The sequence below is a fragment of the Artibeus jamaicensis genome, unplaced genomic scaffold (assembly GCF_021234435.1).
Source record: "Artibeus jamaicensis isolate MK-2021 breed Jamaican fruit bat unplaced genomic scaffold, CSHL_Jam_final contig_475, whole genome shotgun sequence".
In the NCBI taxonomy this organism is placed as follows: domain Eukaryota; kingdom Metazoa; phylum Chordata; class Mammalia; order Chiroptera; family Phyllostomidae; genus Artibeus; species Artibeus jamaicensis.
This window is the reverse complement of record NW_026521852.1, coordinates 3829811-3845154: the sequence shown is the minus strand read 5'-3', so window position 1 is coordinate 3845154 and position 15344 is coordinate 3829811. Positions and strand designations below refer to the sequence as shown.

General features: G+C 38.5%; 1 protein-coding gene across 7 annotated transcripts in view; it reads left to right on the top strand.

Moving 5' to 3' along the window:
- Positions 1–11895, top strand: part of MDM4 (MDM4 regulator of p53) — a 42104-nt gene extending 30209 nt beyond the window's left edge. For 2 of the 7 annotated variants that reach the window (XM_037155317.2, XM_037155318.2), the window contains exons 8-11: positions 1405–1565; positions 2770–2919; positions 4593–4673; positions 6540–11895. In XM_037155317.2, coding sequence (XP_037011212.2) covers positions 1405–1565; positions 2770–2919; positions 4593–4673; positions 6540–7112 — 965 coding nt within the window. In that variant the 3' untranslated portion in view covers positions 7113–11895. Of the gene's footprint in view, positions 1–1404; positions 1566–2769; positions 2920–4592; positions 4675–6539 lie in introns of those variants that run through there. The other 5 variants (XR_005083949.2, XR_005083948.2, XR_005083947.2 and 2 more) reach the window with 5 other exon arrangements.
- Positions 11896–15344: the final 3449 nt, after the last annotated feature.

Below are 15344 nucleotides of genomic sequence, written 5' to 3'. Positions count from 1 at the left end.
TGTATCAGTTTATCAGCTGGGTTGTTTTCCTCAAGTTGCATTTGATTGCAAACAGAATATTGGGCTAATTGTCTTGGGGCTTATTCCAGTCTTATGGCATTAAATGTATAATTTTGTTTCTTTAAATGCAGTGTTTTGTTTATTTTCTACTTAGAAGGCTGTTTAAAATATAAGAACAGTCAATTCAAGAAACTGTATGCATTTTATGATATAAATTTTGAGAATAAATAGCTTAATATTGTCAGGAAGATGTATAGGTAGAAAGGACAGAATTTTTATATGTGGGAAGAATGGTCTATTTCCATTTCCTGCATGAGAAGTTACAGGGCTTGACTAGGTGAAGATACTTTAATACTTATCTTAGGAGCTTGGTTTCTGATAACTTCGGCAATAAGTGAGTGAAAAGGGAGTTGACATTTCCCTGAGCACAGATCAACCTTTCAATAGGCTGGATCAACATAATTTGTAAGCAGGTGAAGTAAATTTTTGTTATAGCAGGGACCCATTATTATGAATTTTTTTTAAACATATGTACTTCACATTTAAACACCCGTGGTTGCCATTGATCTGTCTAGTGCATTGGGAGAAGAGGTAGAGGAGAGGGAGAAAGGAAAAGAGTAAAACACAACAAAAAAGATTGCACAATAGGAAAGAAAAAATTTTATGTGGTAGCAACAAACATGTTAGTAACCGCCTTGAATGTCATTTAGATGTAGGACAGAGGATCTTTTACATGGAATATGTTGGGGCCTTAATGTGTTTTGGATTTTCAATACTTTTGGATTTTAGATATCTTAACTCGGAAAGAACCCACTGATCCCAGAAGGGACATATGTATGTATTTATTTGGACACCCTAGGGTCTGGCATTTTACAGTGGTTATTACCTGTCAAACATATGAATTATTGAGAAATGTCCCAAAATGTGTGTTACCAAGGAGACTGCCTTGACAACCCTGTGTTTTCCTGTCTTGTCCTACATCACCTCCTATCTCAAGGGTTTGGCCACTGTGCTATTACCACATGCAGTCCAGTAGAGCAGCTATTATTAGATACCATGTACTAGAGCAAGAGATTCTTTAGTTACTACAGTGGTAGGAATGTTTAAAATGCCGGTAAGGAACCCTTAGAAGCCATTTTAGAACAATGTCATTATTTGGATGCTTTCAGAGTATAGATTTCTTGATAAATGATTTATCTATTTCTAGTGTTGTAACTTGCTAATGAAGTCTAAACAGGGGAGGAGATTTGGGCTCTGCTACTAAGGTATTTGGTTTCTGAGTCTTTATTACTGGGAGTAGGAATTATTTTTTACTTATAAAGAGATTATAAGAATTATAAAGAGTCTTGATGCTTAAGGGTTGTGTACATAGTTGTTATCATCCTTTTCATTTGACTTCTGTAGATGAAGACTTGATAGAAAATTTAACTCAAGATGAGACATCTAGGCTGGACCTCGGGCTTGAGGAGTGGGATGTAGCCGGCCTGCCTTGGTGGTTTTTAGGAAATTTGAGAAACAATTATACACCTAGAAGTAATGCCTCAACTGATTTACAGACAAATCGGGTAAATTTCTGTTTGAAGAGGAACTTTTTTTTCCCGTTTGAAAAGAGTAACATTCTTACTCTTGTCCGCACATGACATTCTCTAAGAATTCTCATACAGTGCTGTGACTTGTGCCATCTGTATACAGACAATGCGCAGATCTGTGTCTTCAGTCCTGACCTCTCCCCTGAATGCTCAACTTCCGTACCTAGATGCCTACTTATGCAGCACCTCTGCTTAGATGATCTGACATTTAACACATTGAAAACAGAACTTTTTTACTTTTTTTTTAACTTAACACTCCTATCCAGCCTGTCTTTTGTAAGTCTACCTTCTACCAGTTATTCCAGCCAAATATCAAGGAATATGATGGATTTCTTTCTCTGTCACATGTCACATTCAGGTTATCCAAAATGTCCAAAATCTAACCAACCACATATTATTACTTCTGTTGCTGGACCCTAATTTAAGCCATCATTATTCTGTTCCTTTATCTTATTTTGTATTCTCCATAGTATTTCTTGCTTTGTAAAATGATTATTTTATTGTGTTTATGTATGCCTTGACTATTTATCCCTACTGGAATATAAGTCCAGGGCTTTTGTATTACTAACCACTCTATTCTGTTGCCTCTTACCTAAAACAGTATCTGACACATACTAATCGTTCACTGAGTATTTGTTCAGTGAATGAATGGGCATATATGGCAAAATAATAAGTTGTCTCTTATGAATATTGTAGAAAAGCATGTCATAAAATGTCCATAGTTGAATGCAGAAAGAAAGTTACATTTAAAGTTGTTTAAGATCAGAAAGTGGAGAGAAGGTTTGAGTTACTGTCAGTATTTCTCATATTTCTTTAATAACCTTTGGTCATTAAAGGAAGGAATAACTCACAATTAATAGAATGTTTTTTAGGTTCTCAGAGTGCCACTTGTGGACATGAATGTAGGGAATGGATTCTGTAAGCTCTTTAGTACTGTTTCTCAGGTGTTAACGCTGATATACTATTAAATCAGAAAACTCCTCACCAGGCACCCATACATCCATTAGCTTTTACATAGTAGGTGCCGGGTAGATATATGCTGAATGAGTAGATGTCCATTGGAGAAAGGCTAGGTGTTTGCAGACATGTGAGGACACTGAGTTTTGGGTTAATTTATGTTGGTTCAACATCTCTGATAAGCCTCCAACTACAAAAACTCATGTTTGTTTTTTTCTGTTAGGATGTAGGAACTGCCATTGTTTCAGATACGACTGATGACCTGTGGTTTTTGAATGAGTCAGTATCAGAGCAGTTTGGTGTTGGAGTAAGAGTTGAAGCTGCTGGTACTGAACAAACAAGTGAAGAAGTAGGGAAAGTGAGAGACAAAATGGTATGTTGTGGAAATATTTCACATTGATTGTATTTGTGTGTATAGAATCTATTCAGATCTGGTGATGTGACCTGTACTATACTGCTTTGTACAACCAATTACTCCCATAATCTCCCCTTTTTTCTTCTTAATATTTTCCTATATTAATGTTCAGATTCATACCGAGTTAATCAAGGGTGTCTTAAAAATAGGCTAGGAGTCCATGGATAAAGCTCCTTCTTTGTTAGAAGCAATAACCTAGCTTTTTCTTGGTTGCCTGGTTTCTAGTGAGAGAGCTTTTTCTTCTGGAGACCTTGCTTTGCTAATAAGGCAAAATTCTAAATGGCCACAATAGCCTGTAGGAAATAAAAAATCCTATTTCTAAGACATCTCAATGGCTTTCATAACCATTTTATACCCAATGGAAAGAGATGAGTTTTTCCTAAATACTATAGATGTTAAGGGGGGGCGGCGTAGAATTCTGAGTGCACATGATGTGACTACACCAAGATGGAGAGTCAGATAAGCATGTGCTCAAAAAATAACTGGGCAGCAGACCCCAGTGCCTGACATGGTCAAGAATCTCATCAAATATCCACTGAATAAATAGCAAAAATATAGACCTAAATTGGATACTTCTTTTAATTTAAGGAATTTTCATAGTAATTTGTGTTCCTAAAGGGGATATCCTCTGTGTTTGTGGTAGGCAGATGGATGCTTGGGTTCTCTTAGATGAGTCATATGGGTAGCATTAGGAGGAAATGCAAGTGGCCAGAATGAAGACAGAGGTGACATTTGGAAACTTCTGTAGAGAGATGGGACTTAAAATACTTGAACTTTTGTGAGAAACTTGCTATACAGAGTGTCATAATTATATTATAATTGGTTTTATTCCATTTAATATGTCATAATGGGTTTTAATTTTTAGAATTTTATATTCTAAATTGTACAATTCAGAAAACACTTTCCATATTTCTTTTGTTTCCTGGTTTGTGGGCTTTTTTTTTTTTTTAAGATTTGTTTATTTACTCCTAGAAAGAAGGGGAGGGAGAAAGAGAGGGAGAGAAACATTAGTGTCTGGTTTCCTCTCATGCACCCCCTACTCGAGGCCTGGCCTGCAACCCAGGCATGTGCTCTGACTGGAAATTGAACCAGCTGTGCACCCCCCCCCCCCGCGCCCCCCCCCCCCACCCCGTTTTGCAGGCCGACACTCAGTCCACTGAACCACACCAGCCAGGGTTGTAGGCATGTTTTTTGTGGGACAACCAGAGCATCATGTATCTAGTTGTACTTTTGAATATGACGAATAAAATTTTAAATACTTTGTTTTCATTCTTTACATTTAAGTTACTTACTTAATACAGTCTTAAAATGCCTACATAGAGTTCCAAGATAAATTTCCACATTTAATGGTAGCTTTTCTACTCAAATACTGTTTTGTTTTGTTTTTTTTAAATTGTAACTTGGGCACCCTCTTCCTTCTGAATGCAGAAGATACTTGGTCACCCTCTGGGTGCTAGATGTGCACAGAACCATGTTTTTGGTCTCATATTTAAGCTATCTCTTTTGAAAGTGGTAGTGATGGAAGCAGCATGTGAGCTTTCAATGGAAGCTCTTTTGTCTTCTCTGCTCTGTGGTAATAACCTCATGTGAAATAGGTAAACCTTACTAATAAGATGTCTTTGCCATCACAGGTGATTGAAGCAGGAAACAGTGATGACCTTGAGGATGCTCAGTCCATATGTGATGATACTGATGTAGAGGTTGCCTCTGAGGTATGAGTCTCTGGGAAAAGAGCCGTTTTGCACCCTTCATGTCTTCAGATGGTGATATTCCAGCAGTTTGCAGTGAAGAATGCCATTTCCCCCATCTTTACCTTTCCTGGATGATAGAGATGTTGATTTCTTTACATTTTGTTAAGAGATTTTTATTGAAATTTGAGAAGAGATGACTTGATCTGTCTTCTTTCTGCCTTGGAAAGGGATGACTTAAATGCTTCTTTGTGTGCCTTTCTCCCTGCCATAGAAACTCTTTGTATACAATGTAGTGAGTACACAGTTACTCAGAACAGTCCTGCACTACTTTTCCCACTAACATCTCTGTAATGCCAAAGCTAGACTTAAAAGCTGTCTATAATTCTTTGTCAAGTATAAAAATTACATTTGCAATGCTTTCTTAAAAAGAAATGGAAAATGGCTTAGTTTTCACACAGATTTATATTAATGGAGGGCTAATAAGTGAAGATTTAGTATTAAGGTTTCAGGTAATAGGTGTGGGTTTGTCAGCAATTTATAACTCAAGCGTAGACACATATGCATTCCTTGTTTTTCTGTTTTCATGCTAGCTCCCCATTTTCCTTTAAGTACTCTCCTGAGCTAACTCACTGAAAAAAAAGGGAAGGCTAAGGAGGGGGTTTTACTTTTTGCTGCTTGGGGATAGAAAAATTTTAGGTTGTCTCTGGTGTTGATACCCCCTCTACTCCCATCCTACCACTATTGACCATTATAGTAATAATTTATTGCAAATTATTTGTGCATAGCTAAGTAATAAAGTAGAATATATTGGTCCATTAAGTGTTCTTGACCATAATAAAAGTAGCAGAGTAAAGTGTGTATATCTTCATCAGACTTCTGTGGCTACTTGGACCCAGAAAACCTATTAAGGAAATAGACTGTTTTCATCCAATCAAAGATGCCATTGAATTAAACAAGCCATTATTTTTATGTACTACTAGAAAAGTTGATGCCAATTAGACTATGACACACCACCAATTGTGAATTCCAGATATTTATGAAGTTCCTTTGAGTATTTGTGTAGTGTTTGTATGGGATCTGAGGATCTTCAACAGGCACAAGAGTGTTTTGAGACTCTCTGGAGAACATCCCACTTTAACAAATGGTGGTTTCCCTGTCTCTTGGTCTGGGCAGTTGAGTTATGTATGACTTCCAAACTTAAAGTGCTTTTTTGAAAGCAATTAGTTCAGCCTGTGTCAAAGCCAGGCAGTTATCTGCATTAAATACTACTGACTTATTCCAGGTAGCAACCTTTGAATTAAGCAAGGCATGTAAAATGTATTGAGCTCTAGGATCTTCTAATTTGAATATAGTAAAGTAGGAAAAATTCACTTGGCATTCAAGGATAAGAGCATTCATTTTTTCAGAGTGTAAGTTGGGCATACAATTAGCTACCTATGATTTTGAAAGCAGTGAGAAAGCACGAATACATTTAATAGTTTTTAAATCTCAGAATTGCAGCTCTTTTTTGCCAGATGTTATAACATTTCTTAAATAATAGGAAAGAATGAGAGTAGTATCTCTTCTTCATTCTGTATCTCTTAACTCAATATAAGAGTTAGTTGTACAAAAAGAAATGATCTAAAAAGAAGGCAGTGGGGAAAAGTAAACAGTATAAATTCCACTCAGACTAACACACCAAAAAATTAATTTAACTTTTTAAAGGTTGCTATATCAAATTTTGGCTTGAATTGGCAATTGTGTAACTATCAAAGTGGCTGTACAGTTTATTTTAATTCTAGGCTAGACCTGGGGCTTAGTGAGAAGAGAATTTGTCTTACCTTCCCTTTCTCTCAGCATCCAGTTCCCTACCAACTGAGTGTTAATTGGCTGCACTTATCTTTGTAGGATGAATGGCAGTGTACTGAGTGCAAGAAATTTAACTCTCCAAGCAAGAGGTACTGTTTTCGGTGCTGGGCCTTGAGGAAGGATTGGTATTCAGATTGTTGTAAGTTAACCCACTCTCTCTCCACATCTGACATCACTGCCATACCTGAAGAGAAGGAGAGTGAAGGAATTGATGTCCCTGATTGTCGGAGAACCATATCGGCCCCAGTCGTTATACCAAAAGATGGATGTAGAAAAGAAGAAAACCCCAGACGCTTTGACTCCTGCACCTCGGTGGAATTTTTGGATTTGGCTCATAGATCTGAAAGCCAAGAGACCATATCAAGCATGGGAGACCAATCGGCTGATCTTTTTAAACAGAGAACGGCTGTAGGAAACATGGAGGATTGCCGTAATCTTTTGAAGCCATGTAGTCTGTGTGAGAAAAGACCACGAGATGGGAACATCATTCATGGGAAGACGAGCCACCTTGTCACTTGTTTTCACTGTGCCAGAAGATTAAAGAAGGCTGGGGCTTCATGTCCTATTTGCAAGAAAGAGATTCAGTTGGTTATTAGGGTTTTTATAGCATAGCTGAATCAATGAATTACAAAAATATTAACAGAGCCAGAGCATGTAGCAAAACATCAGTATTGAGGATTTCCACGTGTGTGATCCATCATGCCCATTTATTTATTCCTGTTTTTCAGGACATTTTGCTTCCAAACATGGAAATTGAGAATGAATTCTTCAGAACTAGATCATTAATTTGGGGGCTCAATTAACAGTGGGGTCTTTCCAGATATAGGAAGTAGAACAAGAGTCTTTTATTTAGCATCATATTTAATTTCTAGAGGATAAGCGTTGTTAAAATCCAAGAACTTTAAAAGTAGGACGCACCCATATACTCAGCCCCTTTTATTTTGCACATGAGGCTAAAGGTTGAGTGGCTGCAGAAAGTCAGAGCTAATACTAGAATCCAGATCTATATTTTTAAATTATTTTAAGTAAATCTTTAAGCCATACTTGCTTTCTTTTCATTAGTTGTTAAATATTTAAATGGTGGTGCTTATTGAATTTGAAACAACCCATAGCCTTAAAATACTGGAGAATATGACTTGGTAGCCAAAGTTGGCCTTTAGATAGAACAGTAGTTTCTAACAGGTTTTCCCAAAAGAGAGAAGGTCCCCTAAATGTCAGGCTTTTTTATATAATCAGGTAAGTGATTCCTCTTACTGGGAGGGGAAGTAAAGGTGGCAAAGGGCCCTGAAGCATATTCTCCAATATGGTCCCTTCTCGGGAGTACTGCTCACAGATCTGCCTCTAGGGACAGGGACAAGGGCTTCCCCTGGTAAATGGGACTAGTCCTTTGAGTTGAATATTTTGTTAGGCTATAGTAAATGTTTTAAAACTTAAGAAACTTACATTACTTCCTTCCCTGTTACTCCCCCAGTACTCGTTTCTTTGTGTTAGTTTGACAGCCCTCAATTTTATTTTTTCTGGTCAAGTGTTTTTGCAAGTGACACCTTATGAGAGGCAGGGAGAATTGGGGATCTGCACTAGGATCTGTGATTGCCCCTTATATGAAGTTGCAGTTTTTTAGAAAACTTTAAAAAATCTTAAAATTTTATTCATATTTGTAGATAGTTGATTTGGGTGCATCCTTGTACAGAATCCTCTTACGGTACTCAGCTTTCCTTCTTTTCTGCTTTGTTCATCTGGGTTTTTCATCCTTCCCATTAGGACAAAGTACTTTGCTTAGAAGGTCCTTGATCTGAGTGAGCTGAAAGGATAATAAACCTACATGAGTTTGCTGTACCTCCGTGGAGCCTTTTGAATGACTGACACTGTTATAGAGAAATGTATCTGCAGAAAGAGGTAGTCAGTATTTCTTGGTATTTTATATAAATCCAAGATGCTGCTTCTGCAAAATGTTTTCCTTCATCCAGAATCCTTATTTAATGTCTTCTGGGAGTATAGCTCAGGAAGTAGAACTCATAATTTCTTGGAGGTAGAATGAAATGGGTCAGGGATCCTTAAAAGAGCCAAATACTGCTATTAGAGTAGTTTTTTACATACTGATCTGTTCGAGATTGTGTTCGTTTTTCAGTGCCTCTTCGTTACAGATTTATTTTATACTCACTGCCACTAAAGCAAGATATTTGTATGTGAAGTCTTCATAGTTCGCTACTGTAAGATAAACTCTTGACTTTCAGACACTACCATTTATCTTCAGTTGTGTTTAGGGTAACCGTATGCTCTGGTTTGCTGGAAGCAGTGGTGGTTCATCCCTGTTTTTCAGCATCATATCTGGTTTGTCTTGTCTCTCCCCTTTACTCACATGATTTCACTGAGATGTTAAATTCTGTTGTCTCCCTAGTAAACTACCCTGAGTTGAGATCCTGACTGAGAGGAAAGAGTCTGTTAAAGTAGGTGTCAGTGGAGTTTATCTTTTCTGCTGTATTGTGCCACAGAATTGTGATTGTTCAAATCATCCCACATGAGCATCAGGTTTCTTATTTTGTTTAAATGAGTATTTGTGATCATATTATCCTAGACGAAAATTCAGAGCATCAGTGATGAATCCTTATAAAAACAGATTTATAGATTATAGCTGAAACTGTCTCCTGTCTTTTTTTTTTTTTTTAATATTTTATTTATTTATTTTTAGAGAGAGGGGAAGGGAAGGAGAAAGAGTGGGAGAGAAACATCAATGTGTGGTTCCTCTCTTAGGTCCCCTGCTGGGAACTGGCCTGCAACCCAGGCATGTGCCCTGACTGGGAATTGAACCGCGATACTCTGGTTCGCAGGACCGCGCTCAATCCACTGAGCTACGCCAGCCAGGGCTGTCTCCTGTCTTTTAATAACTTAACTGTACTTGTACTCCACTTAATATTTGGTATGTTTTTGTATTTGATACTTTAATCAGACTTTATACAAATTTAAGATCAAGACTTTAAAGTGATAAAAACCATTTCTGTAAAGCCAATGTATGGAATATCTTTAAGTTCTCAATTCTAGGCTTGAATAGTGTATAAGCATCCAGCCAGGCCAGCTTCCAACCTGCCATGACCTGAAATATAAAATTGAATCACTGCCAAGCATTTGAAATAATGCAGTTGTTTTAATAAATTATATATATTTAGATGTATATATTGCTTTGTAGGACATTATTTTTTTGTAAGAATTTATTTTTAAAGGTTAGGATCATTGGTAGCTTTTAAAATGCCAGTTCAATGCAATGTCACCTCCTTTGAAAAGTCATTAATGAGAAATTGATGATTGTTAGATCTTGGGTTTTGTCATGCTATTATAGTGTTACCTCTTGGTTCTCTTAAGAAAGGAGGAAACTTGTTAACTAGCTGTTTGCTTTTATTTCCCACAGAGAGCTATGTAATCTGAAAGTGTATGGCTTTAGATACTGTGAATCTTGTTTTCTGTTTAGCCAAGTGTCTGCTTAAATTGTGCAGACCCATGTCCTAAAGAAGGACTTGTGCTGCTAGTCGTCCCGTTCATGGATATACATGTGTGCACGCACAGTATCAAGACTGGTAATTCTTTCACTAAAAATGGATACAGATTAGAAACTAGCTGTGTTTAGAATCTACACTTCAAAGATAAAGGAACCTGCACATTCTTTCCTGTGCCAAAACCAAAATGTACACTGTTTACAAATGCCTGGGATTTGCACTGATGCAGGGCATGCGGAGGTTACTTTGCTGGGATTTCCCACATTTGTGATTAGCAGAGTTGCAGTTTGTCATCTGAGGGGAAATACTGAGAACTCTAAACTGGCAATGAGTACCTGAGGTGGTGGTTCAAGTGGCTCCCCAGAGCCTAATTTGGGGACAGTTTTTCTAGGTTGCTTTGACGTGTCCTTTCTGTTAACAGTTTTCTTTGTTTGCCATTGCTGTATTATTCCTTCGTAGGAGCCACCATGTCTTTTTTGTGCTGTGGGAGAATGTCCCAGTAGCATTTTAAGATCTTTTGATACAAAGAATGAGCAATCCCAACTAATGCTGTTTTCGGTGAGTGTGGTGTTGTTAAAGAAAACATAATAAATCTGTACTTGGGTTTACCTCTATCGAGAGCTTTCTGAATGACTGAAAATGTTACACAGAAAGAAGTGTATCTGCAGAATAGGTAGCCAGTATTTCCTGGTGGCTTATCAGAAATGCAAGATGTTGCTTCTGCAGATGGTGTTCCTTATCCAGGATCCTTATTGATTCTGCGAGTGTAGCACAGGAAGTAGTAGAACTGAGCATTTCTTGGGGGTAGAATGAATCAGGGATATAAAAAAGAGCAAGTACTGGTATCAGCAATTTCTCTGTCAGAGCAGTTGTGGAATTAGGCAAATGCTTTATTGAAAATTGGCCTTAATCATTATAACAGCATGAGTTTATTAGTACACCTACTTTGTTATTCCAGGGTGTTTTTTAGGCAGTGACTAGTTGATGTCAGACATTTCCCCTTCCTCCCTTCTTTACTGTTGCTCTTTTTCTTTTTTCCCTTGGAGTTCAAAGTTACTCTCTTCTCTTTGGTATTGTTTGTATACCAGAAGCCTTCCATATACCGTGCCTTCAGGTAAGAGTCCTCTTTCCAGTAGGTCCTGGGAAATGTTTCTGTTGCAGAGTTAGTTGGTGGATTGTAGCAATAAGGAAGGGAAGCTGTGACATCAGAGTGACTGATGTCACAACAACTTGCAATTGAAGCTTTTTTAGTGTCTGTCATGGGGGAACAAAGCAATTAGTTCCCCTATGTCTCAGCACTAAGAAATTGAGGTCAGTCTTCTATCTTCCTGCAGGAGGATTATGTCTTTCTCTTTATAGTTGGCATTGGTCCTCCCTTTTAAAAGTAGTAGAGAATGTTTTCAAAGAGGAATGAAATGTTTCTGCCCCCTTGGCACTTGGCAAGATATAGGGGTCTTAAGCAGCCTGTGAATGGGAGTCTCCTTCGTTTATAGCTGGATGCTTGTAAGAGCCTCTTAGAGATAAGGAGTAAGATGATTGCACTGCCTTGAGTCCCACTCCTGATCTTCCTACACCTCAGTGTTTCTCATTTGTAAAGTGATACACATAACTACCCTCTGTACCTCATGGTTTGTTGTGAGGATTAAGTATGTGGGAACAATGAAACTTGCAATAGCCTTGAACAAGATAGTACAAGTTGTTATGCTTTTGCTAGACTGAGCTCTGGGGTTTTCATAAAGTGGGAAGAAAATGGCAATTTAAAATAACTCTGAATAGTTGCATGCTCACTAAAATGATAAGCACCACTAAATAGTTGTATGTCTTTTTGGTGTTCGCACTTTGTAATGCTTTTAAAATACCTGTTGATTCTGTTGTGCTTTTTTGTGTAATAAATATTTTTAATTTTGCCATTTTGTGGTGTCATTATTGGGGAAATATGTAAGTTTGCTTATATACAGCACAATCTCATTTTCTGTTTTGACATTCAAACTTTGATCTTATTTGGGGATGAGAATAGAATAGCGTTTGCTGTAGAAGTTAGTGTACTTAGCTGTGGCTGGTGTGGCTGGTGGATTGGGCCCTTTTCCCACTCTTCCTGCCTTCCCATGCTCTAAAAGTAAAGCAATAAAATCTTAAAAAAAAAAAAAAGTTAGTGTACTCAAACAGCAACTTTTAGTATTTCCCTTTAGCTACTATAGAGTAATTGTATTTCAGTTTTAGGTACCCAATCCTGAAGGAAACCTCAAAATTTGGCAGAGTATTTTTAAATAGTGAATTATGGAGTGTTTTCCCCACTAGAGATCTTGAGAATTAGAAACTGTGGACTCTGGGGTCTGCATGTCTGGAGTGATTTTAGGCAAGCCCTCTCTAGGCACAAGTGTGTACATAATCTGAACCCATGAGTCCATGCTCTTTGTTACTGAAGAGATTTCAAATGGTGAGATGATGGGTTTGTCTGTTGAGTTTACAAAGAGTACCTGGTGAATTGTGGCTAATCCAAAGAGATACTGAGGGCTTCTCACAAAAGTGCACATTGATTATATGCTTAGCATCTGATACGTTCTCTAGCAATGGTTCTTAAACTTTGGGGATTATAGCCCCTTTTGAAAAGCAAATGAAATTTAAGAAATTTCATTTAAAAAATGCAGAACATTACACATTCACTGTCAGGAGCTACATTGAAGCCCCTGGTCTTCAGGTTCTGTTCCTGGGGGATATTAAAGGACAATGAGACTGCCCACAAGAACCTTGCCAGCTCACATGCTTTTCAAAGCGTTATTCCCTTATCACAAAGGCCTTTAAGGTGTGTGGAACGTCTGTTCAGTTATCCTGAGCTTATGGCCAACACATGGTTGCAGATCGGTGTGCACTGCACAACTTTGGGAGGTACCCTTCCTAGGTGCCTTAGGAATGTTATGACCTAAGGCTTCTGGTGCTGCTTGTATTGGCATTTAGTGTGGGCTGGGTCCCACACTTCACTCTTGTAAAGCCACAGCTTGAGGAGACTCTGGTGCCTACCATGGCAGAAAAGCCTAGGGAAGGAGTCCAGACAAAACAGGGATCATACTGATTTGAAGGTGTCGGGGCAGGCTGGTTCTGTGGTGCAGTGTAAAATTAGGAGGCGTATACCACAGTAGTAAACTAATGAGAGCCTGTTGTGAAGGACAGGGTTTGTCAATGAGGCAGATCAAATCTCTATTTGAAGGACAGCCGATCAATGAAACACAACCGCACAGTTGGAAGTGGAGGATGAAGATACAATTGATGTGTTCCAGCAGCTGGCGGGAGGTGTCTGCTGAAGAGGGAAGCTGCTCCAGAACTCTTCCTGCAGACCAAGAAGACATTTTCACTTGGAAAACTGCAGCTGAGCTCCTCCACGTCCTGACCACGGCTTCTTTCACTCTCCCCTTCTCCGTTTCTTTATCGTATGTAAAGTGACTTATGTAGGTGCACAAACATTTGTGTTTTTTGTTTTTTTTAATTTAATTGTTTTATTTTTTAATATATTTTATTTATTATGCTATTATAGTTGTCCCATTCCCCCCCCTTCACTCCTGTCTGCCCTACACATCCCCTCCCTCCCATGTTTCCCCCCTTTAGTTCATGTCCATGTGTCATACGTATAAGTTCTTGGCGTCTACAGTTCCTATACTATTCTTACCCTCCCCCTGTCTATTTTGTGCCTCCCATCTATGCTACTTATTCTCTACCTTTTCCTCCTACTCCTCTGTTGATAACCCTCCATGTGATCTCCGTTTTGGTGGTGCTGTTTCTGTTCTAGTTGTTTGCTTAGTTTGCTTTTGTTTTAGGTGTGGTTGTTAATAATTGTGAGTTTGCTGTCATTTTACTATACATGTTTTTTATCTTTTTCTTAGATAAGTCCCTTTAATATTTCATATAATAAGGGCTTGGTGATGATGAACTCCTTTAAGTTGACTTTATCTTAGAAGCACTTTTTAAAAAAATTTTATTGATTATGCCATTATAGTTCTATTTTCCCCCTTTCATTCCCCTCCACCCTACATCCCCCTCTCCACCATTCCCCCCTTTAGTTTATGACCATATGTCTCAAGTTCTTTAGATTCTATATTTTTCCTACTATTCTTACCCTCCCCCCTACCTATTTTCTACCTACTGTCTATGCTACTTATTTTCTGTACCTTCTCCCCCCTTCTCCTCCTCCCACTCCCCTGTTGCTAACCCTCCATGTGATCTTCATTTCTATGGTTCTGCTCCTGATCTAGCTGTCCTCTCAGATTGCTTTTGTTTTAGGTGTGGTTGTTAATAACTGTGAGTTTGCTGTCCTTTCACCGTTCGTCTTTTTTATCTTCTTTTTCTTAGATAAATCCCTTTAACATTTCATATAAGGGCTTGGTGATGATGAACTCCTTGAACTTGATCTTATCTGAAAAGCACTTTATCTGTCCTTCCATTCTAAATGAAAGCTTGGCTGGATAGAGCAATCTTGGATGTAGGTCTTTGGATTTCATGACTTGGAATACTTCTTTCCAGCCCCTTCTTGCCTGTAAGGTCTCTTTTGAGAAATGAGCTGACAGTCTGATGGGAAGTCCTTTGTAGGTGACTGTCCCCTTATCTCTTGCTGCTTCTAGGATTCTCTCCTTCATTTTAATCTTGGCTAATGTAATTATGATGTGCCTTGGTGTGTTTCTGCATTTGAATCGAGTTAAAGATACGCGACACTTCCAGTGCACTAAATTGGGAAATCTTAACTTAAACTCCAGCAAAGTGCACTGGGTAAAACTGAGTGAAGCCGCCACCTAAACATGGGACATGCTTTGGGAGTGATTGCATCTGCTTTCTCCTCTTCTTCCTACCCCCTCTCTCTAATGCTCATAATCAGGGTTTCTGGTATCCTCAGCACTGACTTAGAATTGCCTGTTAGCTCTTGATGAGTGACTGTAATATTGCTTAGTATCTCTAAGCCTCAGCTCCCTGATCCGGAAAACAAAGCCTGAAGGACAAACGAGGTAAGGTAACGCGTGTGAAGTGCCTAGCCCCTGACCTCTTTCCTCTTCCTGATTCCCTCAGAGCCAGGGGTTGCAGCTTCCTCCAACGTGAAGGACCATCAAATTTCTGGCATCTAACCAGCAGGTTAACCTTACGCCCACCAGAGGGCACCAGTAACCTATGCAATAGCAGAAGGTCCCTTTGCCTTGAAATCAGCGTGGTTGAATCCGCCCTAGGATAACCCTAGGTCCGTGATTTCCAACTCGTTTCATCTCATGGCACACATAAACTAATTACTAACATTCTGTGGCACACCACGAAATATGTTATTTTTTAAATATTTTTTGCCAATTTGACAAAAAAGGTATAATTTTGATTCACTCATACC